Source organism: Myotis daubentonii, chromosome 12 (genome assembly GCF_963259705.1).
Source record: "Myotis daubentonii chromosome 12, mMyoDau2.1, whole genome shotgun sequence".
Taxonomy (NCBI): domain Eukaryota; kingdom Metazoa; phylum Chordata; class Mammalia; order Chiroptera; family Vespertilionidae; genus Myotis; species Myotis daubentonii.
In genome coordinates this window covers 69,789,537-69,811,076 of record NC_081851.1, presented here as the reverse complement: position 1 = coordinate 69,811,076, position 21,540 = coordinate 69,789,537, and the positions used below count along the sequence as shown (strand labels likewise).

The following is a 21,540-nucleotide window of genomic DNA, read 5'->3' as shown; positions in this document are numbered from 1 at the left end:
TAGATGGTGATTTATTCAGCCTTGTGGCGTGTGTTCTCTTCTCGCCGGGCCCCACTCAGCGTGGGGTCTTCTCCCTGGAGCCCGGCCTCCCTGTGGTCAGGCTCACCCGGAGTCACCTCTGCTCCCGCTCCTCCCTCAGACCTGGTTTTGCTGCCTGAATCCTTCTGCAGAGCCGGTCCTCAGAGTCCCGCCCCTTCAGGGTCACACCTGGCCAATGACAGAGGCCCCTGCACAGCTTGGGAAACCTACCGATTCCTGGGGCTCAGCCACACCTACGCCTCAGTGCTGTGGAGGGGGTATCTGGGAGCCTATGTTTTAGTTTCTCTTGTGGCACTAGCAGCAGTTTGGGGGACCACTGACCCACTGCAGTCTTAAACCTGCGCAGGCTTCCCTCCCCTCCTCCTTTCTTCCTTTCTTCCTATAGTCATTATTTCTCTCTCCATGTCTCCACTATTTTGCTTTCTCTGGTTCCTTCCCTGTGTCCAAACATAAGTTCAAGTCTCTTCCAGTATAAAAATATGTAAACAAACAAGAAAAAAAAAACCCACAATGTTTTCTACATAGCCACAAAATACCTTTAGCTCACCTGAAAAACGATCATTCCTGATTTTAAAAGAAATGTAGTCCCAATTCAAATTTTCCTAATAGTCCCAAAATTGTCTTGTCTCGCTGTCTTTCCGTTCAGGATTCAATAAAGATCGTGCATTTACTTTGTTCTCTGTCGCTCGTCTCTCTCAGTCAGTCCCAGCCCCTCCTGCCCCTCTTTGTTTCTCATTGACCCTTTGAAGAGACCCGGCCAGGTGCTTTGTGGGACGCCCCACATTCTGATGTGTCTCTTACTTCCTTGGGGTGTCATTCATGCTGCTCTTCTGGCTGCTTTACGACCTTCGAACTGGAATTAGATCTGACGGTTTGATTGGATGCAGTTAAAGCCGCCGGCCGTGTTACTTTGTGGGGGTGCTGGGGGTGACCCTGTGGCGGTGTCTGGGTCCCCCTTTCATGGATGCTGAGTGCAATCCCAGGTTAGGGTGGTGACTTGCGGTCACTCTGTGGAAAAGCACATGTCCGTGCAGCTAGCCATTGGTGAAAGCATGCACATAACCATTCCCCACTCATCTTTCAGCTGAGGTTTGATCTTTGGTGGCGTTTCTCCTGGTGCCTGCAGCTTCTTCCTACTCCCCTGACTTCCTGCTTGTCACTCTGGCTCTCCCCGCCTGGCACATCCTTCTTCGTTTCCGAGCTGGGCTGAGGAATGGTCCCCCAAGGATGTACGTGTTCTCATCCCTGGAACCTGTGAAAATTACCTTATATCATAAAAGGGATTTTGCCGAGATGATCAAGTTCAGGACCTTGCGATGGGAGATTACCCTGGATTCTCCAGGCGGGCCGAAGTGATCACAGGGTCGTTATAAGAGGGAGGCCAGAGGATCGGGGTCAGACAGATGGTGGCGTGATGACGGAAGCGGAGGGATAGAGAGAAAGAGATGGAAGATGCTACTCTGCTGGCCTTGAAGGTGGGGGAAGGCGACCATGAGCTAAAGGATGTGTGTGGCCTCCGGAACTGTCAGAGGACCAATTTGCATTGTTTGAGGCCACTAAGTTGTGGGGATGTATTATAGCAGCAATAGGAAACAACACGGTTTTTCTCAATGATTCTCTTCCTCCATGTGCCCCTGAAATGTCTGTGGCCTCCAGGGCTGGCCCTCCATCCTCCTCTCACTCTCTGTGCCACCCCTCGGCAATTTCATCATTTCTCATGTTTTAAACTGTCGTCTAGAAAGCTGCCGTCTCCAGCCAGTGCGGAAATCAACCCTGCGGGCGGGCGAGCAGCGGGCTGGAGTGGGTTTCTCCGGGGCAGGGCGGATAGAACTGAAACAGCAGGTCACCGGGCGGCCCCAGCAAATGGCAGAGTCATAGAGCAGAGACAGCCGGGGCCTCCCCAGCTCTGTGCCTCCCGGGCTGGGGCCTTGGGGGCCCGCCCCTGGGGCTGCGCGGGGCCAGGGGGTTCGCCTTCTCGGGCAGCAAGGACTGGGCTTTCCCAGAGCTTAAAACCAGTTATGCAAAGAAATCTTGAAAGAGGGAAGACGTGGTAGGGGTAGAAGGGGAGGATGTCTTCAGTCTCAAAATGCCCTTCCTGGTAGCCAGGGGATTTGCTGGAGGAGATCACATCAGCCTGGGCTGTTTCTCCTGTTTCCGGGAGTCGCTGTTGTTACAGCGGTTGGGAGGACTGGGCCCGGGTGTTAAGGTCAAAACCACGTGGTTTACAAGCTCTGCTTCTCCGCTGGGATCCCCTTCGGGAAGCAAAGAGGCAGTGCCCGATTCTCCTTAGGTAGGCAACCAGCAGAAAGGCCTGCGACCCTGGATCAGGGGAGAGCTGGGGTTCTCAGAGCGCCATCAGTAGAAGGGAAGGCTAACTTCCGCCTGGAGAGGCTGGGCGAGCGCCGAAGGGAGGCCAGCCAGCTCAGCTGCTGTTTTCCAGACCAGGGGAGAGCTGGTTTTGCAATGTCAATATTTGGAGATTCTCTTTCTTTATTGACCCAGGCCCTTCGTAACACTCAGCTTTCACACAGTTGCGGCTCCTTCCTGTCTGTCCCAGAGCGTTGGAGATGTGTCCCAGCAAGCTTGGCGCCCTTGGGAGTGTATAGAGAGCTGACACTTTGATCTTGAAAGGGTGGCCCCAGCAGTACCCATGGCCTTTGAAGTGTCACATGTTCAGGATTTTCAGTTCGTTGCTATGGAGACCTTTCTCATCATTGTAATATTAAAAAAAAAAAAGAAACCAGTTATTATTTCACAATCTCATGCATTAGGTAAGTGGCATTTCCACAAAAGCCATTTGTAAGGTATGAATTAACAATGGTAAGGGTGAGCCCGACCAGGATTGCTCGGTCAGGGGCACGTGCCTGGGTTGCGGGCTCGATCCCCAGTAGGGGGGCGTGCAGGAGGCAGCCAATCAATGATTCTCTCTTATCATTGATGTTTCTGTCTCTCTTTCCCTCTCCCTTCTTCTCTGAAATCAATAAACATAGATTTAAAAAATAATAGTAAGGGGAAACAGGCAGAAAATTCCTGCTTGTAAAGAAAATAGTGACCAGTGGCCTAGGTGAGTGGGCCCAGTGAAAACTCACGGGTGTTGACAGCAAGCCAAAAATGCGCTGGGGTGGGGGAAGGGAGGAGGCTGGACCGGTTACTGTGATGGGCTGGTCGTACCAAGCCTGTGAGGCAGCTGCTCTTGTTAACCCCGTTTCACAGATCGGGGACTGAGGCGCAGGGAGCTTGGCCCAGATCGGCTTCCTAGTCAGTGGAGGAGTTGGGGTCCAGAAATGAAGTTTGGCTCCAGAGGCCTTCTCACACCCTGGCACTACACTGCCTGTTATGAGAGGGACGAAGGCCCTCCTCACTGCGGAACCTTAGAGACTCAGCCCCCTGGCAGCCAGGTCTGGGCACATTGCCCAAGTGGACTTCCACAGTGGGGTCCCGTGACCAGAGCCCCCATGAAGCACCCCGATTTCACCCTCTGAACCACGAGCACCAAAGTTTCTATGTGGCCGCCTGCTGTCGGCGTGGGAGACTCGGGAACAGCGTGGGGTGGGCCCTTTAGCAGCGGCCCCCACGGGGACACCGCAGGTCACCTGGGCTGGTGTGTCTGTCCTGCTGGTGCCTCAGGCTCGGAGAAGGGATGCTCCTCCTGTCAGCCTATCACACCAAGGGTTTCTAAGGATGCTCGGAGATCCTGGTACCAACACGGTGCCTATTGTATTAGCTGGCCCTGGTGCCCCCATAGCACAATAAATGGGGCACGCACCCTCTTATAGCATCAAGTGCAGTCTCAGCACTAGACTGTAACGAGGAAGGGTGCTGCCCCACCCTGTTCACCAAGTGACCCTCAGTCCCCGAATGGTACGTCAGGGGCATGGCCTCACCTCCCCGCTCCCACTCTCCGGAGCCAGTCCATTGAGGGGTGGCTGGGACTCCTTCTCTCTGAGTGTGCTGCCCGCATGGTCCACACTGCCCACCTGGGCTCCTCCCCTGTGACGGCCTGTCTGGGTCTGTGTTGGTGGCATGGAAAGGACAAAGGTCACGCTGCCCGGAGCTGCTGGAGCGGCCACAAACAACCACTGTCCCCCTGTCCACCGCAGCACAGTCCCTGGGCATCCGCCGTGCCAGGCAGTGCCAGTGCTGGCCTTTTAACCCCTTGTTTAACCCTGGCATCCACCCTGGCATCCACCCTGGCATCAGTCCTAGCGTCCCCATGTTACAGATGAGGGAACAGAGGCTCAGAAGGTACACAGCGTGCCCACGGTCGCACAGATGACAAGATGCAGAGTGGTGTCTGGTCACAGGCCCAGCAGCCGGAGCGGGAGCACAACTGTTTAAGTAGAAGAACGGTTCCATCAAAACCAAAATGTGAGAAGAAGGCTCAGAATGAAGGTTCCGGGGGAAAGAGCACAGGAGAGTGCAGACCCAGGGACGCAGAGGGTCAGAGAAGAGAAGGATGAGGGTCTTTTCCAGGGAGGCGAGCAGCTGTGGGTGGCCCCGTCTAGAAAAAGGCCCCCAATGACTTGGAGAAGGCACCCCCTGCGGGTTTTCCACCCTCGTGAACTTCGTGGCTGTCGCTGAATTTTCCATTTTTAAACATGGGCTGTAATCTCAATTCTAACCTTGCAGCCAGGGGGGTCATAGTCAAAATATTGAGCAGCCTGGACGGCACAGATGACAGCGCATCAGAACAGACACCAGCAGGAACCCGCCGCCCGATGGGCCACGCTCCTCACGGCACTTTGGGGAGGAGGACAGTCAGTGTTGGCAGGGAAGCGGGACTTGATGGCACATTCCATAGAGACAGGGACGGATCCAGAGAAGCGGCAGGGAGGGGGCTGGAGGGGAAGAGGAGGCCGGGTTGCCTGCGGGTGACCCTGCCGTGTCTCAAATGTGGGCCTCGGACCATCAGACCGTCCACCGGTTTCCTGGGACTTTGCGAAAAGGTAACCCCCCGGGCCTTGTCCAAGACTGACAGCGTGTCTGGTGGCTAGAATGTGGGTGCTTACCAAGCACCCCCCCCCCCCCCACACACACACACACACTGTTGTACCGTAGGGTTTGGAAACGAACACCCTCACCCCTTTGGACCAAACTAAGGTCATCCCCAGCCTCTTCTTCATCTGCTGCTTGTTCTTCCCTGACAGAACCCCCCCACCCCCACCCTTCCCCCCCCACCCCTCCCCCCCCCACCCCCACGGTCAGGCCTGAGGCACTAGCGGAAGCAGAGAGGGAACCAAAGCCAGGTTTGCAGGGCCGAGCTGCACGGAGGCTGCAGGGGGCTGAGGCCTGGGTGACTCCTCAGAGGCCCTGAGCAGGTTACTTCATGTTTGCGGGTCTCGATCCCTTTGTAAAATGAGCATAATAATCCTAGCTCTCATTTAGAGTCATTTTAAGAAATAAAAGAGATGGTGTACGTAAAAGGCTTAGGGCAGTACCTGCTCTGTATACGCTTCTAAGCTTTCATTGCTATTGGCCCGTGAAGCTTGGTCATTCAGTCCCCTGACTGCATCTGAGTCCACGCTGTCACTACACGTTAGGGACAAAGTCTTGGTTGGACTGTTTCTCCCTCGTGATTAGTGGCCTCCTCTGTTTCAGCCTCCTTTTAATTATTCTCAAGTGCGTGCACTTTTGCGTACACACTAGTAGTCGGTCTTATTTTAAGCTGCCTCGTCATGTGAGAAGGAAATACAAGTGAAAACAGTCAGGACCTCAGTGAATGAAGAGTGGGCTGCTCATCTCACACGGGGGTGGGGGGGGCCAAAGTCCCATCCACAGGCCCCCGCCTGGGAGCAGAGATCTGCAGCTGGAACCCTACAGCGGCTCGTCCCCTGCGAGTGGGCAGACCCGCTGCCCAAGCCAGGCTTAGGCGGTGGGAGAGCGGCCTGGGAACATCCTGTTCATGGTTAAGAGCAGCGACGCACCCAAATTTAGCTTCAGACAAACTTAGCCTCAGCCTCTGTATCAGCCTGAGTCTGTGCTCTAGCCTTAGGGGGCTTCTGAAGGTCAGGGAGCCAGGGCTGGCTGTATTGCTGTTTCTCGAACTCCTGAACTCGTGTCTAATCAGTGGTCTTGTGATCACACGGACGACCACCACGCCTCTTCCCCATAGCCACACACCATGCAAGCCGTGCCTTTCAGATTGACTGCTAATATCAGTATAGTTGCTTGCAAATATATGTCTATATTTTAGATGTAACTTGGAAGAAAAGATCACCTTAGCAGCTTTGCATGTTGCGATTGAATGTCAGCAGAAAATAAATGTATATTTATTATTGCAAGAACAAAAACTACAATAGTTAATGTTTGTGGCAATTGCTAATTTCATCCAGAAAACACTTAACAACTTTTAAGTAGTTAAATAGGAAAATAGATGGACAATACTGAATATTGTGAGAGCACAGCAGCAAGTTAAGTCTAGGATAATAGTGATTAGAGGGTTGGAAATTTCAGTCCCCCCCACCCCCACCCCACAACCCCCAGGGAGAAAAGGGGCTGAAGATTGAGCTCAGTCACCAGTAGCCAATGATTTAATCAGTTGTGTTACATAATGAAGCCTCCGTAAACCCCAGAGGTCAGGGTTTGGAGAAGCTCTGGGTTGAACTCATGGGGAATGTAGAGATATCAGTAGGGAAGCTCCGCCCCTTCCCACACACCTGCTCTCCCCCCCACCTCCCGCCCCCGTCTCTTCCATCTGGCTGTTCTTGAGTTATATCTTTTTATACTAAACTAGGGGCCCAGTGCACAAAATTCGTGCACTGGGTGTGTGTGTGTCGGGGGGAGTGTCCCTCAGCCCAGCCTGCCCCCTCTCACATACTGGGAGCCCTCAGGCGTTGACCCCCTTCACCCTCCAATCGCAGGATCGGCCCCTTGCCCAGGCCTGGCTGAGGCGTCCGGCCCGGGCAGCGGGGACCCGCAGCTGCAGTGGCCCCGCAATCGTGGGCTTCGCTTTAGGCCCAGGCAAGGGACGCCTAGCTCCTGGGACTGCCAGCTTCGACCGTGCCCAGCTCCCATCGCTGGCTCCACCCCTACTTCCTGCTATCACTGGCCAGGGCGGAAAAGGCACCTGATTCTCCGATCATGGCTGGGGGGCAGGGCCCTGCCCCCCAGCTCTTAGCTCCCCCCTGGTTTTCCGGTCACTGTCAGTGGCAGGGGGCTTCTTCCTGCTTTCCCTTTCACCTCCCTGCATTGTGCCTACATATGCAAATTAACCGCCATCTTGTTGGCAGTTAACTGCCAATCTTAGTTGGCAGTTAATTTGCATATAGCCCTGATTAGCCAATGAAAAGGGTAGCTTGTACGCCAATTACCATTTTTCTCTTTTATTATATAGGATTGGTAATCTAATACAATGCTTCCCTGAGCACTGGGCCACTATAGCAAGTGAATCAAACCCGAGGGGGGTTGAGGGAATCTCCCATCTCTAGCTGGTCAGTCAGAAGCACAGGTGAGAGCCTGGACCTGCCCTGGGTCCGAGGGGGGCAGTCTTATAGGACTGAACCCTCAGCCGTGGGGTCTGATGCGCTCTCTGGGTCAGTCGTGTCAGAACTGAGCTGAAGCCTAAGACACCAGCTGGTTCTGGAGCAAGGCTTGTCAGCGCCGTGGAAACCACACACACCCCCCACACTGGAGCTGGTACTAGAATGATCTCAATTGTTTATCCTTTCTGAACCCACAAAAACATGGTAGCAATTAAATAATGCAGGTCAGAATAATGGAGGGTATATTTCATCTAAGCTTTTTAGAGTAGTTTGCACTACTGAATTGATAGCAACACATAAAATAACCTATGAGACTTATATTTAATTTTTTAATAATTTAACTCCACTTAGTCGGTGATTCTGGCTTCTCTATGGGACTCAGTGGAAATCAAGTCCCTGTTTAGACTTGCAAATGTGCAGCTTGGTGACGGCAGAAGGCACCTGGCAGCGGAGGATGCAGAGCTTAAAGATGTTCTCCGGTTTTCAACAATCAAATGCGATTACACTTTTTAATCAAGTTTCAGATGTTCTTGTTTCCGGGGTGCGTTCTAGGGAGAGCTACGTGCTCCGATGAGGGCTTCCCAGTGTCAGTGTTGGCCCTCGCAGCCTCTCAGCCTGTGGGTGCGCCCAGTGCAGTTCTGGGGGTCACAGGAAGCCAGGGTCCCCTTCACTTTGTCTTCGCTCCCATCCCCGCTCACCCAGGCCTGCTGTGTAGTCAGGAGCTGTGAGCAGGATTTGGAACTCGGTGTGCTGTGGGAGGGGACCCGAGCCGGGTCTGGGATGCGTGGTTCCCGGGGTGTGGATGTCCCCTGGCTTGCATACAGCAGGGCCCTGGGGCCACCAAGTCCCAGAGCTCAAAGGCGGGGAGCCCAGTGGTCACCCCTCCCGTGCATGCTCTCCTCCCGGCAGTTTGTGAAGTTCGCCAACATCGAGGAGGACACCCCGTCCTACCATCGCAGCTACGACTTCTTTGTGTCTCGCTTCAGTGAAATGTGCCACTCCAGCCACGACGACCTGGAAATCAAGACCAAGTGAGCAGCGAGGGCGGGGGGCGTGCGCAGTTGATGATGGAAGCGTGGAGGGGTCTTACAGGGATCCCAGCCCGGGTGTGTCTGATGCCTCTGGGGCAGTGGTTCTCAACCTTCCTAACGCCGCGACCCTCTAATGCAGTTCCTCATGGTGTGGTGGCCCCCAACATGTTACAAACGGAACATAATGAAAGCATGGTGATTAATCACAAAGACAACATGTAATTATCTATGTGTTTTCCGATGGCTTTAGGCGGCCCCTGTGAAAGGGTCATTCGACCCCAAAGGGGTCGCGACCCACAGGTTGAGAACCACTGCTCTGGGGGTTGCCTCTCTCAGACGTTGCGGGGAGGAGCGAGCACCTGGTGGACATGGGTGGGCAAGCAGGCAGTGCCGGGCTCCCCGCGCGCTTTCTAAAGGAACAGCCTCTAGGGCAGGAAGCTGGGTGGATGTGAGATAATGGGCCTGGGAGGCCAGTTTGGGAGCCAGTGACAGACATGCACACACATGCACACCCCCATGCGCTCTTGTACCTCCGTTTATACACCCAGGAACATCCCCTCACCATTATCCATCCAAATATCCACCCACCAAGCCAAGGCCAAGTCCTCCCACTGACCGATGCCCTGCCCCCTGACTTCCTCACCCTCCCCCACTCACTCCCCTCCGGCCAGGAGGCCTCCCGCTGGCCCGGGGCTTGGCACAGTCTGTCCCTGTCCCGAATGCTTCCCCTGTGGGTCCGCACAGCTCCCTCCACCACGTTCAAGCCTGGGCTCAAACGTGCCCTTGTCAATGACACCTTCCCCCCACCCCTTCCCCTTCTCCCTCACCCTGCTCTGTTTTATTCTCCCATGGTCCTCATCCTCTTCGGACATGTTTCTTAATTTACTCACTATGTTCCCTATTCATTGTCTGTCTCCCCCGCTAGCAGGTAAGCCAAGAGAGCCTGGTAGCCGGGTGCGTCTCCCTCTGGTCCCCCCTCCTCACTCCTAAGTTGCTCAGAGCCCTGCATTTGGCCTCGTAGTTCTTGGCAGCACTGTCAGCTCCTCTATCTTGGGCTCAAGCTGGAGCAAACCCCGCTGAGAACGAAAGAGAGGGCACCGGAAGCCACTGCCACCTCAGGGATGAAGCTGGGTGGTACCCGGGCAAAGGCAGCCCGAGGGCATGGCCTCCTGGGCTGGTCGCCAGCCAGGAGCCCGAGTCCCAGGAGGCGTCGAAGGCCCCACCTGCCTTTTGATGGATGCATGTACCCCTCACCCCGCACTTGCCACAGGAGCTGGACTTCTCAGGTTCGAGGGCTTCATGGCCCCGTCTCACCCTTTTCCTTCCAGGATCCGAATGTCGGGCATCAAAGGGCTGCAAGGGGTGGTGAGGAAGACGGTGAATGATGAGCTGCAGGCCAATATCTGGGACCCACAGCACATGGACAAGATTGTCCCATCGCTGCTCTTCAACTTGCAGCACGTCGAAGAGGCCGAGAGGTAAGCAGGCGAGGCAGGAGGTCGGACAGCAGGCCATGAGCCCTCGCAGGCTGCCCGTCCCAGCTGCCTGCCGGGGAACCGCAGGGCGTGGGCTTTGCTAAAACCGAGCTCTGAGGCCGGGGATCTTGGCTTTGTGGCCTGTTCCGCAGTGAGTCCAGGGCCAGCTTTCTGCAGCCTGTTGTGCCCCTCAGGTCTGCGTTCATGGAGGCAGGATGGTAATGGTGCTGGGCTCCCTGGGATGCCGGGCTCATTGTTTGGTAAGAACCAAGACTCAGGGACCTCTTCTCTCTGGAAGCAGCAGGCCAAGGAGGTTTTAAAAGGCCTTGCGTGGCTCCACTTCCTGAGGACTTTTCCTCCCTGACCTTCCTTCCTCCCTCACATCCTAATGGTATTTCAGGCCCTGAAAACAGGCCTGCTTGACCAGACAGCCCCCAGACCTGGCACTCATCCTGTCCCACCCCTTGCGCTTCCTCTCTGTGAAGTGGGGTGCAGGGGAAGGTTCAGGTCCCTGTCCACCTTGGCTGTGCATGGGGCTGGCTGAGGGTATGGGTCCCTCGCTTTCTGTCAGTTGAGCCTGTGCTGCTAGTCAGGCAGGCAGAGGAAGTGTGCCCTCTGGTGGCTGTGTCTGGAATTGCACCTCCATTGACAAGATTGGCCTGGGGTCTCAGGGCCCCGAGTCCTGGGGATCCTTCTGTCCAGGTTGGGCCCACCCTCTGTGGCTCAGTAACCTGAGCCAACCACTGTGCCTTTCTCCCTTCCCCTTTTCCTCTCCCTTCTCCTCTCTCCCACTTTGCTTTGCTTTCCGCTCTTCTGCCCACCTGTCTTCATATCACACATCTTCTTTGCCTTCTGAAGCCTCAGGGGCATGGAGATACTCGTGGCCGTGCCTCCCCTGCCCCTGGTGCTCAGGGTCCCTGTCCTCCTGACAGAGGCACATCAGGCCTATCCCTAAGGATCTCCAGGAAAAAGCCTCTCCCTTCTCCCACCATCTTCCTCCACTCTGGGAGTCTACCCCATATAGTTTCTGAGCCGTGACATCTCCTCTACTGTCACCACTTTCCTGGGTGCAGCACAGCCGCCCGGGCACACACAGAGCCGGGTCCCGGCTTGGCCTCCCACCCTTCACCCACGCGGCTGTGTGTCCCCACAGCCGGTCCCCCTCGCCCCTCCAAGCGCCGGAGAAGGAGAAGGAGAACCCGGCAGAGCTGGCTGAGAGGTGCCTTCGGGAACTGCTGGGCCGGGCTGCCTTTGGCAACATCAAAAACGCTATCAAGCCTGTTCTCATGTGAGTCCTACACCACCCCTTTCACCCCCAAACCCCCCCGTCCCCAAGCGAACAGTTTCGGAGTTTCGGGTCCTGGCATCTAAGGAGGTGATAAGGTCAGTCCCTTCTCTGTGCCTGTGTTTGCTGCACTGGGACAACGAAAGCTACCACACAGCGGCCAAGTGCAGCTTTGGGGAGAGGAGTTAGTAGGAGGGGCCCGAAGCTGAAGGAAGGTGCCCGGTTAACTCCTAAAGCCACGGCTTCCTTGACCTCCTTCTAGCCCTGGGGCTGGGACTGCCCTGGGTCTTCCCTTCTCTCACCTGGGGCTCTGTGAGGCCTGGGTCTCTGGGCGGTGCTCACTCCCCCCAGCGTCTCTCTCCTCCTTAACATTACTCTGCATGTCATAGCTGTCCCCCCTATTTCTCTTCCTCACAGCCACCTGGATAACCATTCTCTGTGGGAACCCAAGGTGTTCGCCGTCCGTTGCTTTAAAATCATCATGTATTCAATTCAGGTACGGCTTGTCCCCGGCCGGGGGCTTCTGGGGCAGGAAGTGCGCTTGTAGACAAAGCCGCTCCCAAACCGGTTCTGCTGGACCTCACTGTGGAGCGTGGCCAGTTTGGCTTTATTTCTAACCCATCACAGACCAATACTTCACAAAGTACAGTTTTTAAAAATCCATGGAGAGTGTAAGTGAAAACTTCGTGAAAAGTTCAAGCCCATGGGCCATGCTTGGCTGCCACGCATTGTCAAGTGGCCTATGAAACGCCGACGCTCCAGTTCTGTACTTACTCAGAATAAACGGGCACCAGGCAGACCTGGAACTGTCGCCAGGCCTCGGCCACGCTTTGAGCAGCACTAGGCTAAGCCGTGGCCTCCTGCGGCCCTTACCAATGAGACATGGGGACGGAAAGGAAGACCATAGTCTAAAGTGGACCATTTGGGGTGAGAGGGCCCAGGGAAAGCAGGGACATCCAGGTCTTCACTCGTTGGGCTTTGTTCCTTGTTGGACCGAGGGGGAGGGGCTCAGGGAAAGGACCCGTCGTCCACCCCGCCTTTGGGTCCCAGGCCGGGGCTGCCCGGCTCAGAGGCCACATGGGGGTGCTATTGGGGACCAGCACGTCTTCCTCCCCCCAGCCGCAGCACTCCCACCTGGTTATCCAGCAGCTCCTGGGCCACCTGGATGCCAACAGCCGCAGTGCGGCCACCGTGCGCGCGGGCATCGTGGAGGTGCTGTCGGAGGCCGCTGTCATCGCCGCCACCGGTTCTGTGGGTAAGGCGGCCCTGGGAGGCGTGGGGGCTGGGACCCCTCGAGGATGAAGAACTGCCCTTGGCTGGAGGCTCCCCCCCCCCCCCCCGCACCCTCCCTTCCAGAAAAGGGCGAGGCGCCTTAGGGAGGGGTCAGGGCAGGGAACCTGGGGAGAGGACGCCCTGGTGGGGTGCAGGGCAGGGAAGAATGGAGGGCGCCAGCCCTGAATGCTGGGTCCCCACCCCGCCGCGCAGGGCCCACGGTGCTGGAGATGTTCAACACGCTGCTGCGGCAGCTGCGGCTCAGCATCGACTACGCCCTGACCGGGAGCTACGACGGGAGCTACGACGGGACGGGCGTCAGCCTGGGCACCAAGATCATCAAGGAGCACGAAGAGCGCATGTTCCAGGAGGCCGTCATCAAGACCATAGGTGCGGGTCCCCGCGAGGGGCGTGGTCCGTGGGTGGGCGTGGCCCCGGAGGGGCGTGGTCCAGGGGGGCGTGGCACCCCCGGGGACTTAGGTCGGGGCATTGCAGGATTGTCCTCTGTGCATGCTGCTCACCAACACGGGAGGGAAGTGGAGTCCGTCCATGGTGCATGCAGCGCACAGACTGTCCCAGTCAGGCTGAGAGGGCGCCTGGATTTGAGGCCACAGGCTAAAGAGGCAAACTCTTCCCGCGCCCAGTCCCCCTAGGCCTGCCTGCTGCTCCCAAGTGTGAGGGGTCGGAGAGGCGATGGGGAGGGAGGGAAAGGAAAGGAAGGAAGAGGAACGGGAGCGAGCCGTGGAGCACATGTGCATGCGCTGGGGCGAGGGAGGAACTGTACAGCCACCTCACGTGTCAGGCTCATCACTTCCGGAGCCTTCCTGCCCGGAGCCATTGGAGCGTCCCCCAGCTCTGAGAAGCAGGCAGGGCAGGAATCACCCCAGCTCACAGCGAGCCGCTGAGATTGCGGGGCTGCCTCCCTTCCAGAAAGGGCCAGGCACCTCCCGGAGGTGTCAGAGCCGGTGTCCCGCGGCACCCAGCAGAGCAGCTGGTGGCAGAGCCTCGGTGGGCACCGGGGGCTGCTGCCTGGCCCAGGGTCCAGGTCTCCATCCCAGAGACCTTAGCCTCCGGCTCTGGGCTAAGCGGAGGAACTGGAGCCTGGGCGAGTGAGTCGTCTGGAATTATCTAGGTTCCTCCTCTGGGTCTTAATCGTCTCCCCAGAGAAGCAGCAGAAAGCCTGAGCTGAGCGACTCCGGCAGCCGTTGGCCTCACAGGGCCGATGGCCTCAGGGGGCCGACCCTCTCCACCATCTTTCTCCCGCAGGCTCCTTTGCCAGCACGTTGCCCACGTATCAGCGCTCGGAGGTGATCCTCTTCATCATGAGCAAGGTCCCACTGCCCTCTCTGCATCACCCCGTGGAGACGGGGAGGACCGGGTAGGTGCGCCACGCCTTCCTCCCGCTCTCCTTCCCGGTTCTGCCCTCACTTCTCTCATTCTGCTCTCAAACCCCTCCCGAGCCTTTGGGGGGCCCTTGGATCCCACAGCAGTTCCTCAGGCTGCCACCCTCCCTCCCCAATAACCACCTCCCGCCTTGCGGGGAGCCATTAATTCCTGGCTCTGAGGTCACCGTCCTGGGTAACTCAACACATAAGCCTCGTGGGGAATCTAGTCACGAGGGAGAACTACGCAGGCAAGTGTGGGGTCTCCACCCAAGTCACATCCTGGTGAGAGTGTGTATCTCTGGTCCGCAGGGAGAACAGGAACCGGCTGACCCAGATTATGCTGCTGAAATCCCTCCTTCAGGTGAGCCCCCGCCCCTTCCCGCTCTGCCTCTGCGGGAGGAAGCTCCTTCCCAGGTCCAGGGTCGGCTCCAGAAACAGCTTGCAGCTTGCACGTGCACAGATATGTCTGTGCAAAGGGCCGAGGTGGGACTGACACAAGCCTGTGTCCCTCTCACTTGCCTGGCCGGGCACACACAGGATCCTTATCAGCTACTGATAGCATTGTCACTCGACATCCTCTCTGTACTGAGATGGAATCTGCTGGTTCCCGCCCCTTCCCCCTCCAATGACCTGCGCAGATCCTTCCCCACTGTTCCCTCCTGGTTTCACCTCAGTCTCCCAGCCACAAGCTTTCCCTTCGTCAGTGTTTCATATTCCTCTTTTTGCATCTTTCAGCCATCACGTCTAGAGATTCATTGTTCTCAAAGGTCATTCCCATGACCAACTTGTTGAGCTGTAGAGATTCCCTAGAGATTCTGAGCCATCAGACTGCGTGGGGTCCTGACTCTGTGTCTGTAACAGGCTCCCCAGTTATCCTTGTGCACAGCCTTGGCCTAAACTCCGGACGTCTCACAGCTACACGATTCTCCCAGTTGCTTTTATCTCCATCTCTCCTCACCTACCATAAATACAACCACAAGAATTTTCTGGAAATGCTGTTCCCCACATGTTGCCTCTTGTTAAAGTGTAGGTCTCAGTTTCCAGTTGAGGTACATCTAGATTTCATACACGCATACCTTGGAGATATTGCAGGTTTGGTTCCAGACCACGGCAATAAAGCAAGACACACGGACTTTTTGGTCTCCTAGTGCACATAAAAGTTATGTTTACACCGTGCATACTGTAGTCTTTTAAGTGTGCAGTAGCACTATGTCTAAAACTAATGTACATATCTTATTTTTAAAGTAATTTATTGCTAAAAGTGCTAATCATCATCAGAGGCTTCAGCGTCAGAGCCTTTGTGCTGGTGGAGGGTCTTACCTTCAGTTTGCCAAACAATGCAATATCTGCGAAGCACAAGGGGCATGCCTGTCCTCAGACTGAAGGTGGAAGGTCTCCAATGCCCTTTCCCTCCCTCGACTCCCCATCGCATCCCTCAGCCTTCTCTGTTCCAGCCATGGCAGCCTGCACAGCCCTCACTCCCACTCAGGCCTTCCCTCCCCTCCCCCAGCCCACGCCTTTCATGCCACTCTATGTGTATAGAGGCTTTGCATGCTAATGCTGCCCACATCTGGTTCCCTCCTCCTGTATGGACTCCTGCCATTTCTTCACATCCCTCACTGATTTGTACCTGGCATCTTAGTAAGGTGACATTTTGGGACGCGCTTGGGTACATCCCCTTTCAGGGAACACTGGTGTTTGCCTTTGATGGCGCCAGGTTTTGCTAGCTCCTCCAGGGCCTGCTGAATCGTCCAAGGCATTGTTTTAGAACATAGGGACTTAACAGTAAATATGTTTCTCTGCTTTTGACTGCTCTGACATCACGTGGGATGTGTCTATGCCAATTGGCTTTGATCAGAAGACCCCTTTCGTGGCCACAACCAATCGCTGTGTGTGCTTTTGGTTGCGATGCGCGTAGGTTCTGATTCCGCAGCCCAGCTGTAGGTTCTTCTGCTGTCTGTCCACCCGCCTAGTAAGCCTTGTATTCATGGTGAGTCTTCATCAGTTGTGCCGATGGCCTAGAACATAAGTTCAGAGGCTCCCTGTCTCCTGCTCCCCTCAGTGCTCATTCCTTGCTTGCTTTTAACCATTTAAAGTTCCTGCACACGGTCCCCATCCAACCACATGTCTACTGAGCTGAGCTGAGGAGGTTGTCTCGGATGTTGGTGTGTTCAAAAAAGTGGCCTCAGGCATCCAGGGTCCAGGGTGGGTCTGGACTGGGGGATCTGGACTGGGAGGTGCCCAGAGAGGGTGAATGCTTCAGACCCGACCTCTGCTGGCTGCTCCTCCATCTCCTCACTGCACCTGAGAGGGCCAGCGTTCCTAAGCATGGCCATCCTGGGCTCCCTTGCAGGTGTCCCTAGGTTTCCAGTGCAGCAATATGATGTCAGCCCTGCCCAGCAACTTCCTGGACCGCCTTCTGTCCACCGCCCTCATGGATGACCCAGAGATCCGTCTCTTCGTTCTAGAGATTCTCATCAGTTTCATTGATCGTCATGGCAACCGCCACAAGTTCTCTTCCATCAGGTGAACTTGGGGCCTCCTCCCCTGTTGATATGTGATGGGAGGAGACTCCGATAGGGCCACACATGCAGATGGGAAGACAGCTCAGAGACTCAGTGAGACCCACCAGAGAACTGATCACAGACATTGACCCTGGGGCCCCATGAGGGGAAGAGCGACTGAAAGAGCACCTGACTTGGGGGAGATAGGGAGTGGGTTGGAGATTTGGGAGATAAATAGCACCTACTAAAGGGAGTTTTCAGATGGGGAGGAAAAGAATAATCTAGATCAATATTTAAGAAAAGGGGACAGGAACTAGAGAGCTTGGGAGAAAGTGGAGAGTGGGTTAGGAACCAGGGCTGGAGGAGCACTGGGAGGCCTTGGTACAACCAGTGACATCGGGATGAAGCCCAGTGACACCACATGAGCTCTGACTGGCCTCACACATGGGCTAAGGTGGCCCCTCATGTCCCCTTCCAGTACCCTCAGTGACATCTCTGTCCTGAAGCTGAAAGTGGACAAGTGCTCCCGACAGGACACCGTCTTCATGAAGAAGGTTAGCAAATGTTACTTCAAGATACAGTGACTCCCCAGCAGGCCAGGCCCTGGGACCCTGACCTTCCAGCCCGCCAGTCACTGCTGACCACTGCCCCCGGAGCCGGCCTCCTCCCTCTTTGTGTAGGCAGGATGAGTAGCCAGCCCTCTGGGGTCAAGCCCCCAGGGTCATACTCATCACCAAGGCCAGAATGAGGACCAGGGCCAGTGACTGTGTTCTGCTCCTGCAACAATTTGGGCAGCGGCTTTTGCTGCTGGTTTGACTGGACCCAGCCTTCTCTACATATGCGCTCCTGCACGTGTTCACGCCCACTGGGCATCCTCTCCCTGGGGGTGGAAGTGGGGTATACACAGTTTTCCCACTTTCTTCAGATTAGTTTTTCTATTCTTGCTCCTCCTGTCCCCACCCTGCCACGGTGGCCTTGCCCACACCCCTATCCCCATCTCCAGCACTCCCAGCAGCTCTACAGACACATCTACCTGTGCTGTAAGGAGGAAACGAACACACAGAAGCACTACGAGGCCCTCTACGGCTTGCTGGCGCTCATCAGCATCGAGCTGGCCAACGAGGAGGTGGTGGTAGACCTCATCCGCCTGGTGCTGGCTATTCAGGTGGGACATGGGGGTTGGGATCGGGGGTGGGGGGGGGAGGTCCTGTTGTGACCGAACACTAATTGGAGTGCTGGGTAGCAACTGCTTAACAATTGTTTTGGAGCTGGGAATACTGTGCCCTTGGTTGGCCATTCCTCCGTGAAGACCACCAGCCGTAGCCCTGTAGGTGAACCATGAAGAATGCGTACCCCATGGCTTCGGCCCAGTCTCAGGCTAAAGGAGACCCAGGGAACAGGGTCGTTAGACCTCAGTAGTTCAAGCCTCTTGAAGAGTCTGAATGGGACTTCAAGAATTGCCAAGAGGGCACTTATAAGCCTGGAGTGATTCCAAAGCAAATCATCTGGTTCCCAAATTTGCTTCTGAATCGCCTCAAGCATTTATTAAAAATAACGTGTTTCCAGTTCTGTCCTGAGCCTGGGGGCCAGTAGATTCAACAGGCCTCCCTTGTGACTCTTGGGCAGGCAGTGTGACACTACGTAAGGCTTTAGACTTCCAAGGTCTGCCTGGGCGGAAGTACACTCTAGGCCAGGGGTGGACAAACTTTTTGACTCGAGGGCCACAATGGGTTCTTAAACTGGACCGGAGGGCCGGAACAAAAGCATGGATGGAGTGTTTGTGTGAACTAATATAAATTCAAAGTAAACATCATTACATAAAAGGGTATGGTCTTTTTTTTTTTAGTTTTATTCATTTCAAACGGGCCGGATCCGGCCCGCGGGCCGTAGTTTGCCCACGGCTGCTCTAGGCACTGGGGTATGGCCTTCCGATCTCAAAGATAAGGGTCTCCAGGGGCCTGAAGCTAGGCGGGCATTGCATCCTGGATTGTGGCAAGCCTGGAAATTCAGTGGTGGCCAGTCTTAGGCCACCTGCTTGATGGTGCTAAATCCTGCACGGCCAACCTAGATGCTATGATTGCCTGATGGTCTTCATTCTGGAATTTGAGATTCCTTTTATCCCAACCCCCTAGTAAAAGCATGTCAAACTCTCGGCCTGCGGGCCACATGCCTCATTTATTTGGCCCGTGTTAGCTTTTGAGTTTGACATGCTTACCCTAATAACTCCCACAACTTTCTCAACCTAACATGTGAACCCAAGGTAGCAAGCCAATCCTGTCCTCCAAGCACCATGCAAGGTCTGTAGCGAAGGAAACAGCATCCCAGCGGTGGGTTTCATGATGAGGGTTTGGATAGTCAAAGTCACTAAAGCTGGAACTGCAAAGTGGGGGTTGAGGTCATCGCCTCTCATGGATTGTTCTAGGGACCATTCACTTCAGCTTTAATAAGGATGGCTTCTGACTTCCAGGAAATGATGAGGCAAATGCTGATGAAGCTTAATCTAGAGCAGTGGGCCATCTCCCTACGGTTGTGGGGGGGTTAGGCAGAAGGTGGGACACCAGTATAGTTGGTCAATTAAAAACTGCAAACGCCCCTCTGTGTTGCCACAGGACTTGGCCCAGGTCAATGAAGAGAACTTGCCTGTATACAACCGCTGTGCCCTCTACGCGCTGGGCGCGGCCTACCTGAACCTCATCAGCCAGCTCACGACAGTGCCGGCCTTCTGCCAGCACATCCATGAGGTTGGTGTCCTCGTGACCCTGAGATGTCCTTAGGACTGTGCGAACGCAGGAAGCCCTCACTTGGGGTTTCCCCAGAACTTTTCCTTAATTGCACAAGCCCTGTGCTTAGTCATCCTCTTCATTAAAAATAGTAGCATCGTTGCTTTCTCGCCTCCCCCGTACACTTGCCTGCCAGCTATCCTCCCACTTCTCGCCATCTTAATAGCTTTCACCTTCCTTGTCAAAAATTTGCGAAGGATACCGAGGGAAACTCAGCATGTCACTGTCCATCCGGGTGTGTTTGCAACGCACCAGGGCTTGGGAACGGCGTGACCTATGCTCCATTTTCCAGGTTCAAAGAGAAACCAGGAACAGGTCACAGAAGCAAGAAAGAACAGCCTCTTGGGAGCTAAGTCCCCTGCACTCGGAGGACACTTAGTGCATATGTGTCAGTGGCCCATATGCTTGAGCAGACCGTCCGGCTGCTCTGAGGGTCACTGTGGTCTGAGTTTCCCCCTCAGAAGCCAGGGGGAGGGCGCTCTGCCGCCGATTTGCAGGAGGGAGGAAACACTGAGTGGGCGGGAGCTCTTTCATCCGCTTGTTCGGAGCTCCCTCTCTCTGCTGCACCCAGCTCTTACCTTGCGATTCCTCCCAAACTCCAGGTGATAGAGACCAGGAAGAAAGAGGCCCCGTACATGCTCCCTGAGGACGTGTTTGTGGAGAAGCCCAGGTGAGGGGCGCGCCTGGCACATGGCCCGGGAAATCAGAGGCAGCCGAGTAAGAAGGTGGGCGGTCGGAGGCAGGGGCTTAGGCTTCTAAGGCCTCTAGGGCTGAAAGTGGAACCTGCCCGTGGCCCATAGGTCCTGGGTCAAGTTCAACAGGCATCGTGACTGTAGCCACACCTTGAGCCATCTGGATGTGTTGTACCATATAGGTTATGTGACGCTCCCTCTGGGCGCTGTGACCAAGCCCATGGGGAGCAATCCTGGAGCAGTTGTTCCAGACAGGACACTGCCATCAACCCAAGGGGCATTGCCAGACTGATGTCACTTCAGCATCACAGGAACGCGAGGGAAAGATATTCTGGGGGAAATGTCCACCACCAGGGGATGGCTTTATCAATTATGGCCATCCACACAGCAGTCGACTGCTAGCCCGTTTACAATGGTTTCAAAGAATAGTTAATGTGATATTAATGTGATATATTCACTATAGAAGAGGTACATGAAATAGATCTTAGAACAGGAAAGGGGCGGTGGTTGTGTGTGTATAAATGTATGTGACTGAAGGATTCTGCTCACTGAAGGTTATCTCTGGAAATGGGACAATGGGTGATTTTTCCCCCATTTGCATCTCCGTCATTTGGTATAATGAATGTTGCCTTTATAATAAGTTATTAGGAAATCATCCTCGTTACCCACGGCTCTCGCTTGCCTCTTCACTCCCTTGTCGTCCAGGCTGTCTCAGGATCTTGATGGAGTGGTGATTGAGTTCCTCTTCCGCCAGAGCAAGATCAGTGAAGTCCTGGGGGGCAGTGGCTACAATTCAGACAGGCTCTCCCTGCCCTACATCCCTCAGCTGACAGGTATGAGACCTGCTCAAGGACTCCCAGGCCTGCCTCTGGCTTGTCATGGCCAGGTCAGGGCCTGAGTGGAAGGGGCCTCAGCCACCTTCCATGGCCCCTTGGATGTCACACAAGAGCTGAAAGGCACAGTGGAGATCTATGGTGAGATCCTCTGGATTTCCCCACCTCTCCTCCTCAGTGCAGGGTCCTTAGAAGTAACTGGCCCACAAGATAGCCTGGCTTGTGGATGGGAGAGGCCCCGCTGTGCCACACATGGGCTACAGAGACCCAGTTCTCTGTCACTGACTCCCAAGATGTCTTCCGGCACCTCTGAGAAAAGTACATAAAATAATGAAGGCAAATGCGTGTAGTAAATGCTACACAAATGACAGTCATTAGTGCTCTGAGCAAGATGACGCTTGCACAAGTTGAGATAGGCTTTCTGGCCATAAGCAGCTTCTTTGTGCTCATCAAGGATTTCAAAATCTTAGCCCTAAAGAGCAGAACCCACCATCCTAAAATGGGCAGAGAAGGCCCAGCCATAAAATCCAGCTGTAGCCCTAACTGGTTTGGCTCAGTGGATAAAGCATGTATCTTGGTTGCGGGCACATCCCCAGTAGGGGATGTGCAGGATGCAGCTGATCGATGTTTCTCTCTCATCAATGTTTCTAACTCTCTATCTCTCTCCCTTCCTCCCTGTAAAAAATCAATGAAATATATATTTTTAAAAATCCAGCTGTAGACTTCACGTGCCCTGAGCCCTCAGAGGACGTGGACCAGGCCC

The 21,540-nt window shown here is 55.2% G+C and overlaps 1 protein-coding gene across 2 annotated transcripts in view; it reads left to right on the top strand.

The window, feature by feature from the left end:
- EFR3B (EFR3 homolog B) overlaps positions 1-21,540 on the top strand; it is a 69,713-nt gene that overhangs the window by 38,342 nt on the left and 9,831 nt on the right. Inside the window, exons 5-18 of one of the 2 annotated variants that reach the window (XM_059660392.1) lie at positions 8,430-8,551; positions 9,880-10,029; positions 11,180-11,314; positions 11,729-11,807; positions 12,458-12,566; positions 12,797-12,973; positions 13,850-13,961; positions 14,278-14,329; positions 16,322-16,494; positions 16,951-17,026; positions 17,476-17,637; positions 19,082-19,213; positions 19,855-19,922; positions 20,650-20,777. In XM_059660392.1, the coding sequence (XP_059516375.1) occupies positions 8,430-8,551; positions 9,880-10,029; positions 11,180-11,314; positions 11,729-11,807; positions 12,458-12,566; positions 12,797-12,973; positions 13,850-13,961; positions 14,278-14,329; positions 16,322-16,494; positions 16,951-17,026; positions 17,476-17,637; positions 19,082-19,213; positions 19,855-19,922; positions 20,650-20,777 (1,675 nt within the window). Of the gene's footprint in view, positions 1-8,429; positions 8,552-9,879; positions 10,030-11,179; positions 11,315-11,728; positions 11,808-12,430; positions 12,567-12,796; positions 12,974-13,849; positions 13,962-14,277; positions 14,330-16,321; positions 16,495-16,950; positions 17,027-17,475; positions 17,638-19,081; positions 19,214-19,854; positions 19,923-20,649; positions 20,778-21,540 lie in introns of both variants that reach the window. The other variant, XM_059660391.1, reaches the window with a different exon arrangement.